This window comes from Ostrea edulis, chromosome 7 (assembly GCF_947568905.1).
Source record: "Ostrea edulis chromosome 7, xbOstEdul1.1, whole genome shotgun sequence".
Taxonomy (NCBI): domain Eukaryota; kingdom Metazoa; phylum Mollusca; class Bivalvia; order Ostreida; family Ostreidae; genus Ostrea; species Ostrea edulis.
In genome coordinates this window covers 45,692,183-45,715,673 of record NC_079170.1, presented here as the reverse complement: position 1 = coordinate 45,715,673, position 23,491 = coordinate 45,692,183, and the positions used below count along the sequence as shown (strand labels likewise).

The 23,491-nt window shown below is 36.7% G+C and overlaps 3 protein-coding genes across 3 annotated transcripts in view; 1 reads left to right on the top strand and 2 right to left on the bottom strand.

Annotated features, from left to right (window-relative positions):
• The window catches only part of LOC125655576 (ruvB-like 1), an 11,307-nt gene extending 6,414 nt beyond the window's left edge, over positions 1-4,893 (bottom strand). Inside the window, exons 1-7 of the mRNA XM_048885902.2 lie at positions 4,650-4,893; positions 2,319-2,405; positions 1,795-2,011; positions 881-1,038; positions 389-538; positions 115-178; positions 1-21 (exon numbers count right to left, since the gene is read on the bottom strand). The exon at positions 1-21 is cut by the window's left edge and continues 178 nt beyond it. Of these exons, the coding sequence (XP_048741859.1) occupies positions 1-21; positions 115-178; positions 389-538; positions 881-1,038; positions 1,795-2,011; positions 2,319-2,405; positions 4,650-4,790 (838 nt within the window). The 5' untranslated portion in view covers positions 4,791-4,893. The remainder of the gene's footprint in view (positions 22-114; positions 179-388; positions 539-880; positions 1,039-1,794; positions 2,012-2,318; positions 2,406-4,649) is intronic.
• A 204-nt stretch (positions 4,894-5,097) lies between these two features.
• Positions 5,098-20,427, top strand: LOC125656085 (coiled-coil domain-containing protein 146-like). Its single transcript, XM_048886670.2, has 18 exons — positions 5,098-5,248; positions 11,854-12,015; positions 12,415-12,497; positions 12,649-12,861; positions 13,078-13,135; positions 13,268-13,444; positions 13,852-13,925; positions 14,273-14,500; positions 14,813-15,095; positions 15,323-15,448; positions 15,806-15,939; positions 16,224-16,388; positions 16,910-17,134; positions 17,663-17,727; positions 17,860-18,152; positions 18,552-18,689; positions 19,020-19,268; positions 19,785-20,427. The coding sequence occupies exons 2-18, from the start codon at positions 11,854-11,856 to the stop codon at positions 19,986-19,988; spliced, it is 2,877 nt and encodes a 958-aa protein (XP_048742627.1). The 5' UTR covers positions 5,098-5,248; the 3' UTR covers positions 19,989-20,427.
• On the bottom strand, positions 7,275-11,198 carry LOC130048697 (uncharacterized protein K02A2.6-like). The gene has a single exon (XM_056145720.1). It carries the CDS (start codon positions 11,196-11,198, stop codon positions 7,275-7,277), a length of 3,924 nt encoding a protein of 1,307 aa, XP_056001695.1.
• Positions 20,428-23,491: the final 3,064 nt, after the last annotated feature.

Sequence of the window (23,491 nt, the reverse complement as noted above, 5' to 3'; positions counted from 1 at the left end):
TGATTTCTTTACGCAGTTTGTCTGGAAAGAGAAAGAGTATATCATATTTCCGCTCTTCACAACAAGAGCCAAATAGATAGAGTAGTGAAGGGCTGATTCTAATTAGAAATGTACCTGTGATTTCAGTTTTCTTTGGCTTCATTAGTTGACCCATCATTGACATTATGTCTTGACCTCCCTACAAAAGTTTTCAATGAAATATGCTTTAAAATGCAAACAGTAATATTACATTTGTCAGGTAATTTTGAATGACTAGTTCCAATTTTACTACAAAAATTTCTTACAACATCCTACGACACATTTATCATATGGATGATTTGCTTTATAACGTCCATAATAATAATATTCAGCAAGATAAGCTTTATCCTCAGGTAACTACAACACCTACCTGTGGTCTGGCATTAGCAATGTCCAAGTCGTGCAGTGTGACATCCTGTATGACCTCCTTTTTCTTGTGGACATCCCCTTTGGGGAGGGGGACATACTCCTCTGCCTCCAGATCAAACTCTGTAGCATAGCTGTCAGATCTTCCTTGTCTCTGAAAAGAGAGAACATTCACAACATTTTATCTTCTTCAGCTTAAGAACGTATCCCACAACACCAACAAAACATTAATCAAAGTACTGAAAGTACTGAGAGTCGGGCATTATTGACGACATGCTTAAAAGTCGATGTGAATAATTGCAAAATTTACTAACCCTTCATTACTTCGAGTTTCGTATTCAGTAAAACACAAACAAAACATTAAAAATATGTTCTCGCCTTTAAACTTCCCATTCCCTGATTTATGAACGAATCAAAAGTTTAAATCTTTAAATCCCAGACTCTCAAACCACACAGGTTTGAACTCGTATTTTTGTGTCTACCCATTTCCTATTACCTTTACAGCTCCACTGTTGGCTTCAATGTAAATCACGTCTCCTGATTCAACTTTCTCTTTCTGTAGACTCTCGTAGATTGATGGATCAAGCTTCAATTGTTTTGTTCCCTTGGCTGTTTTTAAACCAATCACAACATGGCTGACTGTTTTCCCATAGCCTATTTCAAGTGTTAAAGATATCATTATAATATCATTTTACATGAATATCTGTATATCAATACAGAAAGCTCAATTTATTCCCACAAAAATATATATATTGCATGAAAGTCTGGAGAGTTTTACTACTTGTGCTACACTGAAGTCATTGTTAGGTGTTACTAATATGTTGGTTGTTCATTTTGGGGATTTTTGGTAAATACAAAACTATTCACAAATAACGACACAGCTGAACAGTCAATCTAATTAAAATCAGACCTCTTAGATCTGCACCGTATGCAGAGTTTACGACACAGATCTAAGAAGTATGATTTTACTTAAAATTGCTGAACAGTTGTTTGTTCAAATCATCAGGGAATAAATCTTTAAAAGATGCATGAATTGCAAGAACTAATGCAAAATTTTAACACTGAATTTCTCCAAGGGTGTTTCAATATTAACTTATGAGAACAATTTAATGTTTTCTTGATGATTTCTATAATATCTTACACTAATATCAATTTTTCTATCTACTTTCAAATGAAAACTGAAGCAAAATTTAAGGGTACAAAGTCCATATGTATATATATTTTTGGATGGTAAAATGTTTGTGAAATTTGTTTCTGTATCAAACATGTTAAACCTTAAAAATACTCCTTTATTGGTCATCTTTATGATGCTTATAACCATGAATACAAAAATTATAAATACATTAATCATAGTGCATCTGTATAGATTAATAACCAATCTGTCCATTTGACTTTCTCTTGATGAGTTACCTCCCATGGGATTTTCTGTTTCTACAGGGGTCAGTTCTGTGACCTCTCCCTCATACACTTCTTTGGTCTCTTTGATCCTCAGTCCAATAGCTCGTCGAAAATTTTCCATTAAAACTTCTGTCTTTTTGATTTCCGAGGAATAGACCTCGCTTCCTACCATTGGACAAAAGGGCACCTTGCTTCCTAGCTCCTGGGCAATAGCCAAGGCTAGGGCAGTCTACAAAGTAAACAGTAAAACTGTACTCAAGGAATGGATCCCTAGCTTGTTAGTATTATGGGGTACATATTCATAAAGAATGAAAGAAAAGGGAAATTTTAGAATTGGCAAATTAAAAAATGTGACCTTAAAATTCTCTTCCACTGAAACACATTAATTTCATTCATGTATATACATTGTAACATTGCATCATAACAAAATTTTCATTTTCTGTTTTAAGATGTACAGTAATACTTTATATATCATAAGTCATACTTTCACTTTTTACTTTCTGTTTTAAGTTGTAATACTTATATATAGGTCATACTTTCCCTGTTCCTGGTGGTCCAGCTAGAAGCATCGCTCGGCCCGACATCTTCTTAGATCTGATCAATTCAACCACCACACCAGCAGCCTGTTATTAATAGATTAGATCTCAGTGTAACATTTCAACTACCAGTGTTTTCATTTTTATTCAAAAAGCCTTATTATGGAGTACTTCAATTTCAAAATTTCCTAACCCATGGAATCAACATAGTTTAAAGGTTATATGTATAAAACCCACTATAAAATTTCACTGACAGGTACATGTACTTTTATATGGTGCTTGCTACATGTTATATAAAAAATAAAGTCTGTTGTCATCTCTATTACTAAAGGCTGTAACCACCACACACCAGGTGTATTTACACAGCAGCAATTAACCCATGTTTTTCTCTTCCCATCAATAGTGTCCACCATCCCAAAAATTGTCCTGTCCCATTAAAATGGTTTACATACATGTTACAGTAATGTAAAGTAGTTTAATTAAATTTACAAGCATTTTCTCCATTCTCCATGCCCATGGTATGTAGGCATATCAGTGCAAGAATTTTAAATCAAAAATTTATTTTGATTTTAGTTTATATTTTATTTTCATATTTTTTCAGTGCATACAATTTTGATGGTGAATTAGTGTTTGTATCAATAAATCTAATTAATTTCTAGTTTTTCATTTTAACTTTCAATGATTTTACATTTCATTTTAAATTCATATATATATATAGATAATATTAAAAATTCAAAATCTGGGGGGGAAAAGAAATTAAGAAAACCCAATTCTCCGCATGGAGAAAAGGAACTGATGATGAAGAAAACATAGTGTGCCCAATTTGGGCTGCTAACACCATGTGATCATCTTCGGTCATTGCTAGAAATGTAGGGGGCGGGGCACATAGCCCCCTTGATGCCTTATTCAGGCCTGTCAGTCATGACAATCAATTTCATGTACCAATGTCAAGTCATGTGATGCTTTCAAATGCTGGAAAGATTGGTTGGTTATACTAGTGCTGGTATTGGGCCTGCTTGTGTTGTTTTGTGATGGTTATGTCAGTTGCTCTAGTTGTGTCTGCCTTTCAGTAGCTTTATTTATACTCATGTAGTTGTTGCCAAGTACTAGTGATCGATGTAATAAATTTATTGCCAAAATGCCTACAGTACAGCTCACAAGTTTTTTTTATGGCAGCACACATGTGAAATGGTATGTGTTTCACTCACAATATCACCAGTGTGAGATTGACTTTAACCATGTGAGACAGCCATGTGAGATTTTTCTGCCCGACACTGCTGCGATGTCATTTGATTGTGACATCATAAATTTTCTATGATTTACGTTACACGTTGAAGTAAATATTTTGTACCGTTTTCTTTAAATTTCATTTTGATATAGCTTTCTGGTGGACAACCTTGGGTTTTTAAGTTTACACTTACAGTGTAAACCATTTTTGGGTATGCTCTTTCTGGCTGTGTAATTACTTTTTGCATTGAAGTTGAAATCAGGATTTTGATATTTTGGATTTTCTTGAAGCTCTTTGAATTTATACACTAAACTGTGGGCAAAATGTGAGAAAAATAATCATTCATTATTTACTCTTGTGGGATAGGGAAATTCTACATCTGGAACAAGATTCGCTGTCTAGGACTCAGCAAAGCCTCGACCTAGACTGTGAATCTTGTCCCCTTGGTGGAATTTCCCTATCCCACACTCGTACTAATGAAGGATTCTATTATTCTCCATTTTGAATCTTGTGTACCCAAGTTCACATCATTCTGAGATTTTACACAAATTTAAAATCAATTTTAAAGAGCATGTAATCCTATATATAATCACTCCTTGATTAAGGCAATTGTACCATGTCTCCTATGTTTGTAAATTTGCTAAACACCGACGTTGAACATAACAATGGACTGTTTACATCAATTGTGTTATATTTCCCACGTTCAATGAATAGGCAGACCAAATGTCTATTTAGTAAGGAGCTCTGTCCTCGCACGTTAGGTGCCAACTTTGGGATATTTTTAGTCCTGTTATGGATATAACTAATACCAATACTTTTTGCTTTGCCCTCAAACACGGTCCCGCCGTAAGACATATATCTTTCATATGCATGTATAAGTATTTCTCGTACTACTATTCATGCATATGACATAAGTTATGTTAAGGACCCATTGTGATGGTGTGCCAAACCAAAAACAATAAATAAACAAAAAATAAAACTGAACAAAACGTTTCTTGACATATATCCAGTTCTTATACACAGATTTAAAGAAAATGAAACATCAATATCTTAATGTAGTAAAGGTTGGAAACTTCTGGAATAAACAATGTTTCATTGGATACCTCTCGAGCAAGTTCTTGTCCGACCAAACCGGCTGCGGATTGAATGGCATATCCACTCTCATCGAGTCCTAAACCTTTAACGTGACTGTGAGAGGCTATCCTTTGGGTTTTTGTCGTGCTTTTTACCTCCTCGATCTTCATTTTTCACTGTTACCGGCTAAACAAAATAAGACAAGACGAAACACCACCACGCTGAAATTGACGAATCACATAAACGCTTTAGAAATAGGATTTTTTTCTTAACAGAGTTTAAGCTTCTTCACAACTATGATTGTTCAGTTTACGACATTGAATATAGAAACAAAATTCGTCGATAGAAGTTGTCTATCATAAGAATTGACAATGTATAAACATCAAAGTTTCAGAGTAAAGTGAACACAACCTCGGTTTATATTTGGATTTAAATCTATGTTCGATAGATTTTACGTCATTCAGTCAGAAATATGTCGCACATGCGCAGGAACCATAGAAACAATCATGTTTATATCCGCTAAGCGGAATTCATGCATATTTTATGTTATGGCTCAATTTTAACACCGAGGCTGTCCATTTACACGCAATATCTGCATAGGGAATAACATCAGTAACAGAGAACAAAGGTATAGTTTACATCTGTGATGAATCCCAGGATAATTGCAGTACATTAACCGTTTTATCGACCATCAAGTGCAAATTAAGACTCGATTAGGTCAGCCTCACTGTACCAGCTGTCAGGGTGATGCATAATCTGCACAAACACAATTTCATACACGTATTCTCAATTTGTTGTCGATGGATAAATGTTTAAATGATCTTAGATTGAGTATACGATTACAATGGTGTTGCCACATGTATGCAAAGTAGTTAATAATACATTATTCACTGATCAAACACAGTCGTGTGTTGAAAATACTGCATGTGACTAACTTTCATCCACATTTAGACATAGATATGCACCATTAAAACGACGTTTATCTATTATTCCAATTGGTAAATTTACAAGATGTAATGCATGCATGTATGCATGCAGGTTCCCATTTAGTATAGTACTCAATTGTTTTGATTTTCTGCAACTTTGTAAACAATAGACATGCATTATATTTATTTAATCAAGTCAATTTCAGGTTTCAATTGTAATTCTGCAATAATCTAATTTGATTTTGACCAAAATTCATTGTACTGTGATAATTATGAGAATTGACAAGTGAAGTCTACAATGAACTTTTTATGTTTCATATAAATCTGTAAATCTTTATATGTACGTGTATGATATGAGATGACAACTGTGCTGTTGCATGCTTATGTATTTACACATTTGATATTTGTTTATAATTTAAGCATGTGTAGATTGGAAAGCAAACAAATATATTATCTTTTAACTTACTGTCCATGGACATTTAACAAAATGTAATTAATCATCTGTTCAATTTTATTAATTACAGTTTAAGCCAATTCAACTTAATTAGTAGATTATCATCCAGGGTCAGCAAAAAGTATGGGGTGGGTGGGAGGATTTTATTTTTTAATTTTTATTTTGAGAAGAATATTAAAGACAAACGAGTTGGGTTTTTTCCAACAGATCCGCATCATTTAATGACAGATGGATATCAATCTGTGCTATTTTCATACACTAATTCCAGGTTAAGCTTTAATTTAAGGATATAGCAGAAATATACCTAACTTCTTCAAGATTTACATTTGTAAGAACGCGAGAAATTAAGAAAACCATATAGATCTATTTTCTTCAAGTGGCTTTTCTCGTTCCTATACCGGAAATGTAAACAAGAAGTGTAAATACCGGAGTCGGACATGAAAATATTCCGGAAATCGCAAGTTTCGCAAAATAAAAAAATTCGGGGCGGGCCAATTTTTTTAGGGGCGGGCGGGGATGATAATCTATCAATTAAGTTGAATTGCCCTTATGTTAAAAATTATAGATCAAACTATAATAACTGAAAATTAAGAAAAATAAAAGACGAATCAGCTAATTTTATGATATGGTTAAAAGTTTTTATTGTACTTTACTCAACATGTTCAGCAATTTGACAGTCAAAATTTTTAAAGGATCAGAATGTTGCACTATTATATGTACCAAATCAGGAAATGTTGTTTGTAGTTAAATTTGATTTTTTTTATTATCAAAAATGAAGTGTAATACTTAGAAGTACGTTGATCCATTTCCTTTTCAACCTTTGAAACTATCCATTATAGATATGGAATTTACAGGATTACTGTACTGTCCGTAATTGTCGTGCTCTAGACACTCATAAGAGGAACGCGTCTGTCCAATTCAACTCTTTAATTCTAAACTACATAACTAAGCAATTTCACAAACCGCGTGGCTGAGGCTGTCAACATCAATTACTGACTTAATACTAAATATATAGCTTTCGCTGATAGAGCACATTCCTAAGTGTGGGAAAACATTTAATCTGAATGAACTATGTAAGATATAGACATTACATCCCTCTTCACCTTAGACAAACGCAAATTTTTAAAATTTTAGAAATGACAGCCTGTTGATTTAAATTTTAAAATGCTAACAAACTCATTTTTATAACATCAAAACAAAATTATAATCTAATAACTAATCTAAGAAGTCAGAAAATTATAATCTAATAATAATAAGTCAGGTCCCTTTTTTCCTCAAGTGGTCACATAGTCTCTTAGATACGCAGGTGGCTTGTGTTCCCGGGATGGTCTTCCGGTATCTGTGACAGAACGGTCTTTATCAGATTCATCTCCGGATTCTTCTGCGCTAATTTCCGGGTCACGCGATTCTGTTTCATTTTCGCGGTTCGATATGAATTTCTTTACAGCTGTGCAGTTTCGCTTTACTGATGATCCATTTTCATCTTCGAGTGTCACTGCATTCCTGCATTTCTCCCTCACGACAAACTTTTCAGGCGCGAACTCGGTTGACAGCTTATCGCGCTTAGGCTGACGTTGTACAACTGTGTCGCCAATTTCAACTTTGGACTCTACGGCGCCACGCCTCTCGTCCGCCCTTCTTTTGAATTTGAATTTCTGTCTCGCATCTGTTTCTTGTAACTCTTGGTGATCGATCCTTTTACTCATCTCTGGTAACTTGGTATGGATTTTCCGGTTATACAACAACTCTGCAGGGCTTTTTCCAGTTGTAGAATGCGGGGTCGTGCGATACGCAAGTAAGAACTTTGGTAATTCTCGTCTCCAATCTTTACGTTCCGCGTTTGCCGCCTTTATAGTTTTTAGTAATGTTCGGTTTTGCCTTTCTACTTCCCCATTCCCTTGCGGCCAGTATGGTGTGGTCCGAATGTGTTTGATACCATTTAAATCCAGGTATCCCTTAAACTCCTCCGACACAAACTGTGGTCCATTATCACTCCGCATGCTGTAAGGTAAGCCGTGCCTTGCGAACATACTTTCAAGTTGGAAAATGATCCTCTCACTAGTTATCTTCTTCATTATGGCTACTTCCTGGAATCGGGAGAAATAGTCTATAACGACTAATAGGTATTCCCCAGAGGGAAACGGTCCCATAAGGTCTATAGCCAGATCCTGCCATGGCCCGTCAGGTAAAACAGTTGTTCGAACTGGTTCGGGTCTATTGCTGTTTGTTAAAAGTTGGCATTGATGACACGCTCTGACAAATCGCTCGGCTTCTATATCGATACCTGGCCACCATACCTTCTCTCTTAGTCTCTGTTTCGTCCGGACAATACCCTGGTGTCCTTCGTGGGCCAGGGATACTGTTTGCCTCCTGAGGCACTTGGGCAATATGATGCGCGATCCACGTAATACTATTCCGTCAACGACTGAAAGCTCCGCCTCCACGGTACAAAATTTTGGACTCAGACGGCCGTCCCCCGTCTTGACCTTCCTCATAATCTCCGCGAGTTCTGGGTCCTCCGATGTTTTCTGACGAACTTCTTGGATGGTCAGTGCTTTTGGTACAGCATTTTCTGCGATGAAATACGCGTACTCCTCTGCAATGTGGCGTATTCGGCCAACCCGATTTCGGCTCAATCTCGATAGAGCATCAGCAGCATTCTTTGGTCCAGGTATGTAGACGATCTTATACTTATAAGGCTGTAGTCGCAAAATCCATCGCTCGATCCTGGCTGGTGGTTTTGACTTTGGAGAGTAAATGTAGGTCAGTGGCTTATGATCAGTCCATATTTCGAACTCTAGTCCGTATATGTACATGTGGAACTTTTCACAACCGAACACTACACCCAGCGCTTCGCGCTCAGTCTGTGAGTATCTCTGCTCTACATCGGTTAGAGATCGACTTGAATATGCAATTGGTTTAAACAATCCGTCTGGTTGTTTCTGTGCTAGTATGGCTCCCAGTCCTACGGGACTTGCATCCACTATTATCCTCGTCTCGGCTTTTGGGTTGTAGTATGCTAGTGCTTCAGCACTTACAAGGGCTTTTTTAAGCATGTCAAACGCATCCTGGTGTTTTTGCGTCCACCTCCAGTGCGTGCTCTTCCTTGTTAGCTCGCGTAGTGGGGCTGCAATCGTCGAAAAATTCGGTATGAAACGTCCGCAGTAATTAGGTAGTCCAAGAAAACTCCTTATTTCAGAACTATTCGTCGGCGTCTTGGTCTCTGATACTGCTTGGACCTTTTCTTGGTCAGGCCGGATGATTCCTTCTGACGAAATCACGTGTCCGAGGAATACAATTTTCGACAGACCGAATTTGCACTTTTCTCTATTTAGAGTCAGTCCCTTCTCTGCCAATCTGTCAAGCACTTTTGTAAGCTTCCTGTTATGGTCCACCTCGTCTGTTCCGTAAACAATTATGTCATCAGACAAATTTCGGACTCCTTCAATTCCTTGAATGACTTGCCCTATCACCCTTTGGTAGATTTCGGATGCTGAGGAAATTCCAAACATGAGGCGCTTATAGCGATAGAGGCCCTCGTGTGTCACAAACGTAGTTATCTCCCTTGATTCCTCGTCCAGCTCTATCTGGTGGTATCCCCAACGTAAATCAAGCTTGGAGAACACCTTGCTGCCATTCATGTCTTCCAGCATTTCGTCCACCGTCGGGATCGGGTATCGTTCACGTTGAACTGCAGTATTGGCCCGTCTCATATCGACACAAATTCGAATTTCCCCGTTTTTCTTTGGCACAACGACAAGTGGTGATACCCAAGCCGTGGGGTTGTTTACCTTCTCAATTATGTCCATCTTCTCCAGCTCCTCAAGCTTCTTGTTCACGCTTTTTCTTACATTAAATGGTAAGCGTCGTAGCGGTTGTGCTACTGGAGTCACGGTTTTGTCAACATGAATTCTAAGCTGAAAATTTTTAAGCTTCCCTACTCCATCGAAAACAGTATTCATTGAGGCAACGATCTTATCTATTTCGCTTATAACAGAACAAAGGTCTGACCCCTCGACTCCAATACGTAGAACTCCTAGCTCGACTGCTGTATCCTTCCCTAGTAAGGAAATATAATCACCTTTAACGACAGCAAATTCTGCAGATGTTTCACGTAACCCATACTTTGCAACTGTCTGAAAAGTTCCTAGTATTTGTAGTGGTTCCTTTGATCCGTAAGAAAACAATCTTTTGGTATTTCTCGATAGGGACATATTCTCGTTGTTAGCGCGGATGGCGCTCCATATATTGGAGTTTACGATGTTGCAGGTAGCGCCAGAGTCGATTAGCATTTGCACTGTAGCTCCGCCCACATTAATGTCTATCATGCCATTTGTATACTTGTCGTGCACGGCAAGCGCGAACTCGTCCTCCGAAGATTCGCTCTGTACTAAATGAACATGTTTTGTACCGCGGTCCCTACCTGGTTTTGTGCGCGGGGTATCCGATTTCGTTTTACACACTTTTGCGAAATGTCCCTTTTTTCCGCACTTATTACAATTTTTGTCCTTAGTGATTGTACAATTCCTTGCAATGTGGCCCTTGCGCCCGCAACGGAAACACGTGACATCCCTCTGTGAACTTTTCTCACTCCCGTACCTTTTTGGGTGATTCACCGACGGTCTGACAGTATTAACATCAGAGTTTGAAAACGTTTCACTGCCCTTAAATCTGTCTGCTTGCTCGTCTACAATTTCGCCAGCTCGGGCTATATCCATCGCGTTTTTCAAAGTTAGTTCCTTTTCCTTTAGGAGCCTTTTCCTTAATTTTGACGATTTGCACTTTTCAACGATTTGGTCGCGAATATTGTCATCTGGCTTTTCAAACTCACAGGTCACGGCCAACTTGCGCAGCCTAGTCACAAAACTGTCGATTTTCTCTGTTTCACCTTGTGCCGCATTTCTGAACAAATGGCGCTCGAACGCTATGTTCTGTTTTGGTTGAAAATACTCATCCAATTTCGTTTTAGCGCCCTCCAAGTCGTCTCCCGTATCACCGAGGGTATCGAATATTTCCTGAACTTCACTTCCCGCTGAATGCAGAAACAGAGCCCTTTTTTGCGCTTTATCTGTAATGCCGGACGCTGTTAGGTAGAATTCAAAAGTTTTCTTCCATTTATCCCACCTTTGTGAGACACTGGTTTGGTCACCATTTACATCAAACGGACTTATTGCAGGTAACTGCAATGCCTTTGCCATTGTGCAATTTTTTTATCCTCGTCGCCAATGTACTGTCCGTAATTGTCGTGCTCTAGACACTCATAAGAGGAACGCGTCTGTCCAATTCAACAATGTACTGTCCGTAATTGTCGTGCTCTAGACACTCATAAGAGGAACGCGTCTGTCCAATTCAACTCTTTAATTCTAAACTACATAACTAAGCAATTTCACAAACCGCGTGGCTGAGGCTGTCAACATCAATTACTGACTTAATACTAAATATATAGCTTTCGCTGATAGAGCACATTCCTAAGTGTGGGAAAACATTTAATCTGAATGAACTATATAAGATATAGACATTACAATTACAAAAAAGCATAATTTACATAAATGTGTGAACAATAACAGTAAATAGTTTTTGAAAATTTAACTAGCTGCATTTTGCAGGTAAAACCCGTTATTGATATTCTCTCTTGAATTCATTATTTATGAATATTTACAGCCGTCCTACATATCCTTGATTTAATTTATATCAATAATGATAATTATCATGGTTATTGATCTTTGGACTGAATTTTCAGAATGGTAGGACTAATTTAAATTAAATGGAATGAAATATTAATTCCTTTTTATGTATTTGGGAATTTGAGAGTGTGTTATCACGAATGATTATATGATAATTTAACTTTTGTAGATGAGTGACAATGAGAGTGAAGATGGAAGGGATAAAGAGGAGGAGGAAGAAGAGACACTGAAGTATGCTCCTGCCATCAGCGCTCTCCCTCCCAAGGTCATTCAGCAGGAGGAGAGTCAGGTGGAGGTTTCTGCTAGCCCCGCCTTCCAGTGTCTAGAAGAGGTTAGTAGATTGGTTAAGGATTCATACGGTCCATGTCAGATATTCATTGCTAAATATCACTAACATTTAAATGTATGTAATCATAGTTATGTTGTGAAGTCCAAGTTCTATAGCTGTAATAATCTCATTAAGATGGAAAATATCATTCAGTTATCAAAAAGGTAACTTGGAAAGAGAGGTTGATTAACATGTTTAAATTTTAGTTTCAAAGATTTTCAAGATAAATCATATCAGAGCCAATAATTTCATTTCAGCTGTGATTTTTAGAATTTTGATAGGTCAAATCTGTTTCAGAGTTAAAATAGTATAAAGTATAAATGACACAGTCATTCAGAAAAACATAAAGATTTTCTTTCCAAGACTTAATGAATATTTCATTGATTTTTGTTTCCAATTTAGCTCTTTCAAGAAGGAAGATTGACTGGGACCAAGGTAGCATTTTTGAAGTCAAAGTATACAGAACTACATGACACTTTGAAAAAGTAAGCATTATACTTAACAAATGTAAGCAATAATTGATAAAAGTGAGCTTTGATGAAGAACATTTGTATATGAATTAGGTACAAAATAAATCTTTCTTTTTTTTTGATGGATCATGTTTTCAATCACTGATTTTTTAAAACTCTTTTCCAGCACTAGAGAAAATGAAACTAACTTACTGAAAAAGGCAAAAGAGTTCACAGTGACCTTGGACAAACAGAGAAGTGAGCTAGAAAAGGGAGATAATTTTCCAGCAGGTTCTAATGCTAATGAAGTGACAAAACTCAGGGAACAGTATCTGAAGTTCAGAAATGAGACAGAAAAAGCTGAAGATCGGAAATACCAGGTGGAATACAGACTGGAAATGTAAGGAGTTGATTGAACCTAACTTACTGCAACCTGGCACAGAAACATATCATAAATCATAGTTGTGGATGTAACCTTTGAAACTCAATCCTACTAAAACTAATTAATTCAAATTCCATTAACTGGTAAATATTTGATTGCCAAGTCAATGGATACTGAAATCACCTTCAAATTTTGTGCTGCATATTTATTAGTTTTCTATTTATTTATTTTCAGTCTTACCGAAGAGAAGAAAATCATGGAAAGAGAATATTCAAGGATGCCCAAGCAAGGGGTAGGAATGCTAAGAAATATCTGATGTGTAGCTGTATAAATTGTTTTAGTAGGTTAGTTATATGTGTATAAAATGTACCAGTCGATCACTACTGAAAATGCATTTCAAAATTGAATGAACATCTGATTGCAGGAAATAGAAAAGAAAATAAAGGAATTACAGGCGGCTTGTGAAGAAATGAAAAAGGAAATCAACAACCGCCAGCTGGAGGCGAAGACGCTGAAGGAGGACGTGGAAGACACAAAACGCGGAAATGTGTTGGAGGCAAAGGAACTGGAAAAATCTCAGGACGAAATGGAGAAATTAAAGGTAAGACTTAACAAGAGAATACAAAATAAAGTTTATTGTCCCATCACAACTGATCACTGCTTTTGGGACTTTGCCAATTCATACATGCTTTTGTGTGTTCATGCAGTCATATATTTGTATTTTCTTTTTTGCCTCTCTCAGACTTTGAGTTGTATGCTTCCTGGTTTCTGCTTGTGAATTTCTTGTCCAGTTTTCACCAAACTTGCATGAATGATGCTTTGTATTAAAATCCGAGTTCCTGATAATTTAATAAAGGATGGTAGTCTTTAAATGCTTATATGTTATGTGAGAAGAAAGCCCACTTTGTTTTATTACTGAGGTCAGCAAGGGACGTAGATTGAAGTCCTATTTTGTTGTATTTCTCTGGTCATTTGGAGATTTAAGGACAACCTAATTTTAATTGACAGGCTGACTTAGTACAAGTCAACACACTGCCGAATCAGCTGGCCAAAGAAGCAGACAAACTTATCAGACAGAAAAAGTAAGAACATTTTATTTATAGTTACATGTAAATGTCTTAGATGCATTTCAGGTCTTTTGGGTGTTTTTTTTGGGTTTTTTTCAACTGTACGTAACCTAATGTATAGACAAATATGACAGACATAAAGGACTGATTCTTGGTAAGAAATATTCATGAGGACGAAGTTCTTGCAAACTTCACAAAAATTTCTAACATGTGAATAATAGATAGTTTACAGTATCAGATTTTATAAAATTTTGAAAGACTTAAAGAGTTCATGACTTTGATACTTGTGAGATATACATGCGTACAGAAGAGAGATGTAGACATTTGAATGCTAGTCATTATTGTGCCTCTTTCTACAACAGTGAGATTGAGAATAGATGCCGAAGTCTGGATACTGAATACCAGGAAGCACTAGATATGGTTCAGACGCTGGAGAAGAAACACCGCGAAATGGACGAGGAACGATACGAGATCACAAACGAGTTGAAGAAACAGCAAGACCTGCTCAACCAGCGAGAACGAGAACTAGCGGAACTCATGAAGGATTACGAGTATGCCAAAGACAAAGAGGCCGTGCTAAACGCTGACAGGTGACGAATAAATGATATCATAATAGGATTCAGTGATCTGGTGATGGCTGATAGAATTAGCTATATTTGTACGATTGATTAGAGTCAAAAGAAACACATAGGGTTTCCTTACAATATATATTATAATTGTGTTTCATCTGAAAAGTACCTTTTATATTAAAATATATAGAATCATACATCTTATTTGCTGTATAGAATATCTTAATCAATAAATAAATCTGATATATTTTTGCCATTTCATTTGCCAACACAGGCATGATTGATGTAAAATCCATGTAATCAGCTTAGATTTTCATTCTTTCTCCTTAACAGAGCTACATTAGATATGAATCTAAGGCATATACAGCTGGAGAAAAAGAACACCCATGATGTGTTGTCAAGGAAAAGTCGTGAGAAGGAAAGAGATTTGAGGGCTCTAAAGAAATTAGAACTACAGATGAAAGTGGCAGAAGAAAATCTGGCCCACACAAAAACAATCCATGAAAAGGTGATATCACAAGTGTCAGGGATGCCAAAGGATGATGGAAGTTTACAGAAGAAGAAAGACGATTTAGCCAAGGAAGTGGAACAGACCAAGAGGGCTTTAGCCACACAGGTAAGTCATGTGATTTGCATTTTTCAAAAGAAATAAATTTGGAAGAAAAATTGTAGATAAATGTATCAGGATAACTTGTCTGTAAATTTTTAGTATATGAAAATTAAATTTATTTCATTGATATCTTCGCCAGTTTTGATTTCCTCCTAATTCTATGATTATATATTTGAATCTTTTCGATATAATTTCAAAGAAAATCAGTTTATTTTTCATTTGACTGATTACAGAATAACTTGACTGCAGTGGAGCATGTGAAGTTGGAGAAGAGTGCAGCTGATGAGCAGAACCTTTTGTACGAACAAAGTGACCTCCGTATAGAAGTTGTAGAGCTCACGCGACTGGCAGCCATTAAGGTAGGGGGATCTAGATCTGTCCGCTGAACACCAGAGTCTAAATAGTATAGCAAATATTTTATTGTTAACTTAAAAATGTAGGGAGCCAGGGTTTGTAAGATCAGTGTACTTAAAACTATCATCAGAAAATAATTTATTTCTTTTCTTTTTTTGAATTATCTGCATTCATCGTCATATGATCAAAACGTTGATTTGACATTTCATTTGTAAAAATGTCTGATGTTAATAAAATTAGTCTGGAGAATTTTTTTTCTTCATGTACTGGTAATTGATAATGTATAAAAAGAGAGCAGATTTAAGAACAGTTGAAAAAGACTGAATAATATTTCTAATTATCATGTTTTGTACATTGATTAGGCTGATGAAAGAGAGCAGAAGGCTCGGGATTTTATGAGGGCGGAGATGAGATACCACAAAGCTCGGGAAGACAAAAAGACAAAAGAGTTACAGATTGTGGACCACAAGAAGAAATACCAGGAGATGATGATCAAGTGAGTCACTTTCAGTCTTCACAGAGAGATGTTAACAGAGAAAGAATTGAAAGAGCTGACATTTCCATTGTACACTGTATGATGGAGTAAAGAATGTGTGCATGAAAAGTTGTCATGTAACTTGCAGAACACTAAGATAATAGTATTTATTGCCAACAGATATTCTTTTAAAAAATTCATAATCTTCAAGAAATTTAGACTAAATTAAACATGACATTGTACAGAATTTTTTTTTTTTTGGCTTATGAATCGTAACATTTTACATGTAATGTTCTTTTTGTAAGGTTGAAAGACTTTGCCAAACTCTACGATGTGATTAAGAATGAAAGAAACAAATGTGTGAACCTGATCCAGACCAGTACACAGAAAGCGGCCGAGATGAAGGAGAAAATCAAAATTCTTCAAAACGAGATAGAAATCCTACGCACTGAAGTCAGCAAAAAGGACAAGTCAGTATTTATAAGTATAAATCAGTATAAATCAGTACAAGTCAAATTTTGACAGCTCAAATACAAAAAATTCAAACTTAAGTTTCAGATTTTTTTGAGAAATCCAAGCCAATATAAATAAGTACAATATATATATATATATATATATATATATCACAGGGAACATAAATATGTAGATAAGTATACAGTGTACATATTAGAGTGTACGCAATGTAAGTATTTGAGTTCTTAGAATCATACATTCTTAATATACAAAACTATACATACCACAGTATAATGAAGTTAATGTATCTTAGTATACAGAAATATCTACATGATTTTGTGATGTTTAATTTGGGGATTTATTTTCTCCACAAAGTAAAGTTCATTTGTTTTGTCCAACTAAATTAGTCCCTGATGCTAATCCAGTCTTGATTTTTTTTTTTTAAATGTGACACACAGAATATTCATGGTACGCTTTTACTTAATGAGAATCACCTAACCATTTAGAAAAGTAAAGTATAACTATATTTCCCTAACAGAGAACTTCAGAAGCGACGGCTGAAGCACATGCACAGTATTGTCATGAGGGACGGACTTCGTAATGAGGTCGCTAAGCAGAACACGATTTATGCGGAGATGAAGTCCACAGTGGAACAGCAGAAGATGGACCTGTCCAAACTGAACATGATGATGAACCAGGGAGAGGACGAGAGTAGTAAGCTGAGGGAGAGGTACTCTGTGGAGGAGAAAAAGAGAAATGACAGGTCAGAACCGTTCACCAGCAGTCAGGGTTATTCTGTACCAGTACATGAATAGGCATTCTAGTGCAGTCAGGGTACCAGTACATGAACAGGCATTCTAGTGAGGTTAGGGTACCAGTACATGAATAGGCATTCTAGTGTAGTCAGGGTACCAGTACATGGACAGGCATTCTAGTGAAGTCAGGGTACCAGTACCAGTACATGAATAGGCATTCTAGTACAGTCAGGGTACCAGTACATGAACAGGCATTCTAGTGAGGTCAGGGTACCAGTACATGAACAGGCATTCTGGTGTACAAAACTTAATATATTTCCATTTTTACATTATCAACATCAATAAATCATACACATTTACATACAGATTTGCTTTTTAAGAATAACACAAATTGGAGATTGTCCTCATGATTTATGTTTTATGATTCATTCATGTTAAGTATGATGAATTTTTATCTGTAGAGTTGTTTCCCTTAAAATCTCACAGCTCTATTAGAGGTTCTGTTCTTTTTAAAAATTCATTGTCTTTATGTATAGGGGTTTGAGGCTCATTCAGAGAGAGGAAGAAGTCTGCATATTCTATGAAAAAGTTAATATAGAGGGTAAGTCACTATTTTACTGTGTGTTAACAGGTTTAGAATTACAGAAATCTGGCAAAAAATGTTTACAATCTATAGATACAATTGATACTGAAAAATTAATGCTGAAATCCAATTCTTATCCATCACATTCAGAACAAATGATAAGAAATGGCAATGTGGAGCTCCAAGCTAGAGAAGAGGAGATCCGATTCATTAAAATGGCTCTGAATGAGGAGAAGAGGAAGCAAGAGTTGCTATGGAAACAGCTGCCCAATAAGAGGTCTCTGGAGGAGGAGCTAGTGACGTTACAAATTCAGTTACAGCAGTGTCAGGACAGAATGCTGGAGCTGGAGAAGAAGCTGGAGGATCCGTACGATGAGAGTCGCGTCCGGTACCTCGAGGGGAAGGACCTGCCACCGGCTAAACTACAGGATAAAGTAGAGGATGTAAGGAGATGCCTATTTTACTGTAGATTCCGAAATAACATGAGGAATTTATTATTGAGTAATTTAGCGAGAAGGACTATTCGCAAGATAAAGTTACTTGCTTGTATTTCTATATTGCTGAAATGCGTGTACATATTCTTATCAACAGTCCACTCGTGAATTCATGTTCTCGAGATTTTTTGTCTACGAGTCATTTTGCAATATTAAGTACTCTTGTAAAATAAGGAATTTACAGTCTTCTAAATTTTCATGTAAATTCTGTTCTTCAGTAGTGAATGTGTAAATGGAATGTTTTACACACCAGAAATTGTGAAACTGGTCAAGTTAGATGAACAATATATCCAGACTATGATAAAGGATTGGTGTTATGTGTATATCTTGATATCTCATATTTGACAGCTTGAAGCCAGGTTAGCAGAAAAAGAAGAACAAATGTTAGAAAAAGATTTGATATTTGAACAAGTGAATCGACTTGTGGACAGAGTGAAAAACAAAGCAGAAGGAGGAAAGGAAGACACGCTGGAGCTAGCTAAAAAGGTCTGTGAGATTACCTCCCCTACATAGAGTTTTTAAAAATAATTCATTGACAGTTACACTGTAGCTTGTATTAATTCCCAAATTCACCCTTTATTTCAGTGTAATAAGTCCCCCCCCCCTTTTTTTTTGCCTCGATTGCTAATAATTAATTTTCTGTTTACTATACATGTAAGATCAGCTGTCTGAGTTCTTTTTCATACAGTTTCTTTTTGTAAACGGAATTATTTACCAAGTGATGTATTGGAGACCTCTGCTGATATTAAAAATTATATACATGTATATGATCCTGCAATAAGCGATGAAATAATCAAATGTATGGCACTGTTTCAGGTTAATGAATTACAAGCAAAAATTAAGGAAACGACTCGTAAAATGATGGCTTTAGTGTCTGAACTTTCAATGAACCAAGCTAATGCATTAAAGTTGCAACAAAATCTGAAGGAGAAGGAGGCGGACTTAGAACAGTGCTATATTCGTATGGAGAAAGGTGAACCACCTAGTGATGAAATCGAGGGAGAGTGGTTGAAGGTCTTACGAGACGATGATAGAAGATCGAGAGACAAGGAGGAGATCAGAATGGTATGCCAGCTTCCGTTATTTTTATAGAACTCTTGTGTTCCTTCATCTGAGTTCTGTTTACATGGAATGTATAGTGTTAAATCTATTTCGTAACAGTTAATATGCATCTAACAGAATTTTCATACTCTAAATCTACACTGTGTTCTTATGACAGAACAATTTATTACTGATACATACTTGTACAGTAAAATATGGTTACAGCAAAAATGCTTACAATGAAATCATGCTTACAGCGAAGTGATTTTCATTCACTGTAGTTTTAAAGAATATTATGAACTTATTGGATGTAATGAATTACGTTTATAGTAAATCAAAATTGTTCATTCCCAGCACTTCTCTATAAGCGTGTTTTGCTGTACCAACATGTTTTCATCGTGATTTATATCAAGCTTCATTTCCACTGGGTGTCCTTATTTCTTTCTTTACCAAACTTTGAAAAAGAGGAAAATAATGTAACTGTGTCATGCTTTATATATTTTAACGGTGATCATGATAATGGGAGTGTCTTTTCTTTAGGCGGAGGAGGAGGAGGAACAGTACAAGATAGCAGGCGGAGTAACCACTACTGCAGAGCCACGTCCCAATGCTTACATCCCCGACGACGACAGTGAACTACCTATTCCACGACCCTACGGAAAACACGCTCCTTTCAAACCGGCAGAATCTGGATCCACCATGCGACACATTAGAAAACCAGTGCCTAAGCCCATTGAAATCTAAACTGTCAAAACTTTTGTTACAATATGTTCATCTGTGTTAAATGATGTCCGAGAGTGTTAGTTAACTGGCCATTCGTGTTCATTGTTATGACGTAGGGGGTCACCAGCTGAGATATATCGGAGTTCTTAATGTTCTGTCCTTTGCAGGTCAGTATATGTGCTACCTTTCAAAATCCATACAACCCTGCAAAATGTCAGGACTTTGTGATGCCGACACAGAAAATCTTGTCCAGTAAGGTCTATTTGGTCAGAGACATATATATAACATGCTATACATGTCTCTGATTCAGTGTGGAAATAGACAAAGTTGTCAAAACCTGCATGCGGTATTTTATTTATTGCTTTGAAGTTTTTATGACTAAAACCTTAAAGGTACACTGTGATATCTTCATTTTATATTTTTCTCCAATGTTGAAGTAATAAAATATAAAAATACCTGATTTAATTTTGTTATTCTATCTTGCTGTAATGGCATACAATGTGTATGACTCTTAGTTTTTAATCATTTGCATAATGAATGAAACTGTAAAACATAACACATTGGGTCAAATGCTGTCTGACGTGTTTCATACTGATTATTAGGCCGTTGTTGGCACACTGCTTTTGACTACGGATTACTCCATTTTTCCTTTTCAAAACATAGGGCGCACCATAGTTGTGACCGTTTGACAGGGGATGCTTACTCCTCCTAGGCACCTAATCCCACCTCTGGTATGTCCAGGGGTCTGTGTTTACCCTGCAACTCTTTATTTTGTATTCTTTATAGGGGTTATGAGATTGATCACTCACTGATCGTTATCTTCACCTTTAATGTTATATTTTCATGGATGAGAATTTCTTATTACTTGGACAGAATAATGAGATTTGTGTTAGAAACCTCAAAATTATGTTTACCATGCTACAATAAATATTTGATAATTATATATATCTTAGATACACATATACATGTATTTTTTGTGTTGACAGAGTGATCTGCTCTTGAATATATAAATATTGTCTTTTAATGTTTGTTATTCAGTCACTTGCTTTTTATTCATGATATAGTTCTTCCTGCAAGAGATCACGACAATACAACTGTGTGATATACATTATAAGATAAACAAGAGGCCCAGGGGCCTTATAGGTCACCTGAGTATCAAGTAACAACCTTCCAATGTTTGAATTAGGTTTGTGTTTAAATATAAGAATTTTACTTTTGGATGGAAGAAACATTGAATAGCTATGTGGTCAGCCCCGCCTTTACACCAGAACCCCTGACCCAGGGGCCATAAATTTCAGTTTTGAAAGAAGCATCCTTGATCATTATCATACTATTAGTTTGTCTACTTAATACCCAGCAGCAGAGGAGAAGATTTTCAAAGAAATAAAATGCATTTTCACTATATGATCAATAGGGCCCCACCCTAATACCAGAACCCCTGACCCAGGGGCCATGAATTTCACAATTTTGAAAGAGGCATCCTTGCTCATCATAACCATGCTATTGGTTTGTCTACTTAATACCCAAGGACAGAGAAGATTTTCAAAGAAATAATGCATTTTCACTATATGACTTAAAGAGCCCCACCCTAGCACCAGAACCCCTGATCCAGGGGCCATGAATTTCACAATTTTTAACAAGAGGTACTGTGAGCAATGCTCACTAAGAATACCCCCCGCTTACCCCAATCTCCCAAAGGGTGTTGGTAATAGGTATAAACTACCTCTTTTCTGAGTGTTGCTACTTTGATGTCCAGTGTGCATGACCTTTGACCTTTTGACCCCAAAATCGATAGGGAACATCTTCATCCCATGGGTAGTCCATATGTATGATATGGTGACTGTAGGTGGAAAGGATAACGCTTTAGAGCCCGGAAACCATATTGCTACTTCAATGTCCAGTGCGTGTGACCTTTGACCCCAAAATCGATAGGGATCATCTTCATCCCATGGGTAGTCCATATATATGATATGGTGACTGTAGGTGGAAAGGATAATGCTTTAGAGCCCGGAAACCATATTGCTACTTCAATGTCCAATGCGCTTGACCTTTTGACCCCAAAATCGATAGGGAACATCTTCATCCTATGGGTAGTCCATATGTATGATATGGTGACTGTAGGTGGAAAGGATAACACTTTAGAGCCCGGAAACCATATTGCTACTTCGATGTCCAGTGTGCTTGACCTTTTGACCCCAAAATCGATAGGGAACATCTTCATCCCATGGGTAGTCCATATATATGATATGGTGACGGTAGGTGGAAAGGATAATGCTTTAGAGCCCAGAAACCATTGCGTCTACAGACGGACGGACGGACGGACAACCCGATTCCAGTATACCCCCCCCCCCCCCCCACAACTTGTTGCGGGGGGGGGGGGGGGTATAAAGAGGCATCCTTGCTCATCATTACCAGTTTGTCTACTTAATACCCAGAGACAGAGAAGATTTTCAAAAAATTTCTACATTTTCACTATATGACCAATAGAGCCCCAACCTAACACAAGAACCCCTGCCCCAGGGGCCATGAATTTCACAATTTTGGTAGAGGGCTCAATGTTCATTATAATTATGCCCACAGTTTGGCTTCTTGATGTCCAGGAGTAAAGAAGAAGATTTTTTTAAATTACACTCATTTTGATGGTTTTTGCCCCATCCCTCAGGCCCCAGGGACCACGAATTTCACAATTTTTGTTCCCCTCCACCCACAGATGCTATATGCCAAAATTGGTTGAAATTGGTTCAGGGGTTTCAGAGAAGAAGCTGAAAATGTTCAAATGTTAACGCACGACGAACGACGACGGACAAAAACAGATAGCAATAGGTCACCTGAATGAATTCAGGTGACCTAATAAAATGTAAAACAAGAAAGAAGGTGACTATATAGTAAGCCATGTTACAGATTAGACAGTTAAGATGGATAACATGTAATCGATTAGTTTTCCTATATTGTAGCATTGATACATATTCTATTGTCATCACTGACATTTCAGGTTTGTATGAACAATGCTTAAATTTTAGCAATTACTGTATAAAGGGTTATCCCCACCCCTTTTCCCCCTTCTACACATGCAAACGAGTTCACCCGATTAAATTTGCCTTGACACAGGAAATTATAACCATTATAGTCCAAAGATATTGGATTCTTCCAGCCTTAAATTCGCCCACAACGAGGGCGAAAATAAAACGGAGCGAATATTTCCCTGTGTATAGTAATGCAGTGTCAAAATAATAAAAGCTGGTACCTAATAGACTCCAGTCAACTAGAGGTTCAATGGTGAGAATTTTCTTCTATGTTGTCATGTAAATGTATGTTTTTGTTTTAATTTTCACTTTTTTTGGTATCTAATTTCATTTTATTTATAGATCTAGTGTAGGTATGTGATGTCATAGCCATGAGGGTTTTCTCGTCCATACAATTATTTGTTCAATATTAATCATAATTCACTTGAAATTGTATAAATCATTTGATTCTTGCGTTATAATATTGATGAAATGTTATATCACGGACGAATACAAATGTTA

Coding starts and splice junctions, on each gene's coding strand:
- LOC130048697 (XM_056145720.1), bottom strand. CDS start 11,198: ATGGCAAAGGCATTGCAGTTACCTGCAATAAGTCCGTTTGATGTAAAT.
- LOC125656085 (XM_048886670.2), top strand. CDS start 11,854: ATGAGTGACAATGAGAGTGAAGATGGAAGGGATAAAGAGGAGGAGGAA. Junction 15,940..16,223: donor TACCAGGAGATGATGATCAA/GTGAGTCACTTT, acceptor TCTTTTTGTAAG/GTTGAAAGACTTTGCCAAAC. Junction 17,728..17,859: donor TGAAAAAGTTAATATAGAGG/GTAAGTCACTAT, acceptor CATCACATTCAG/AACAAATGATAAGAAATGGC.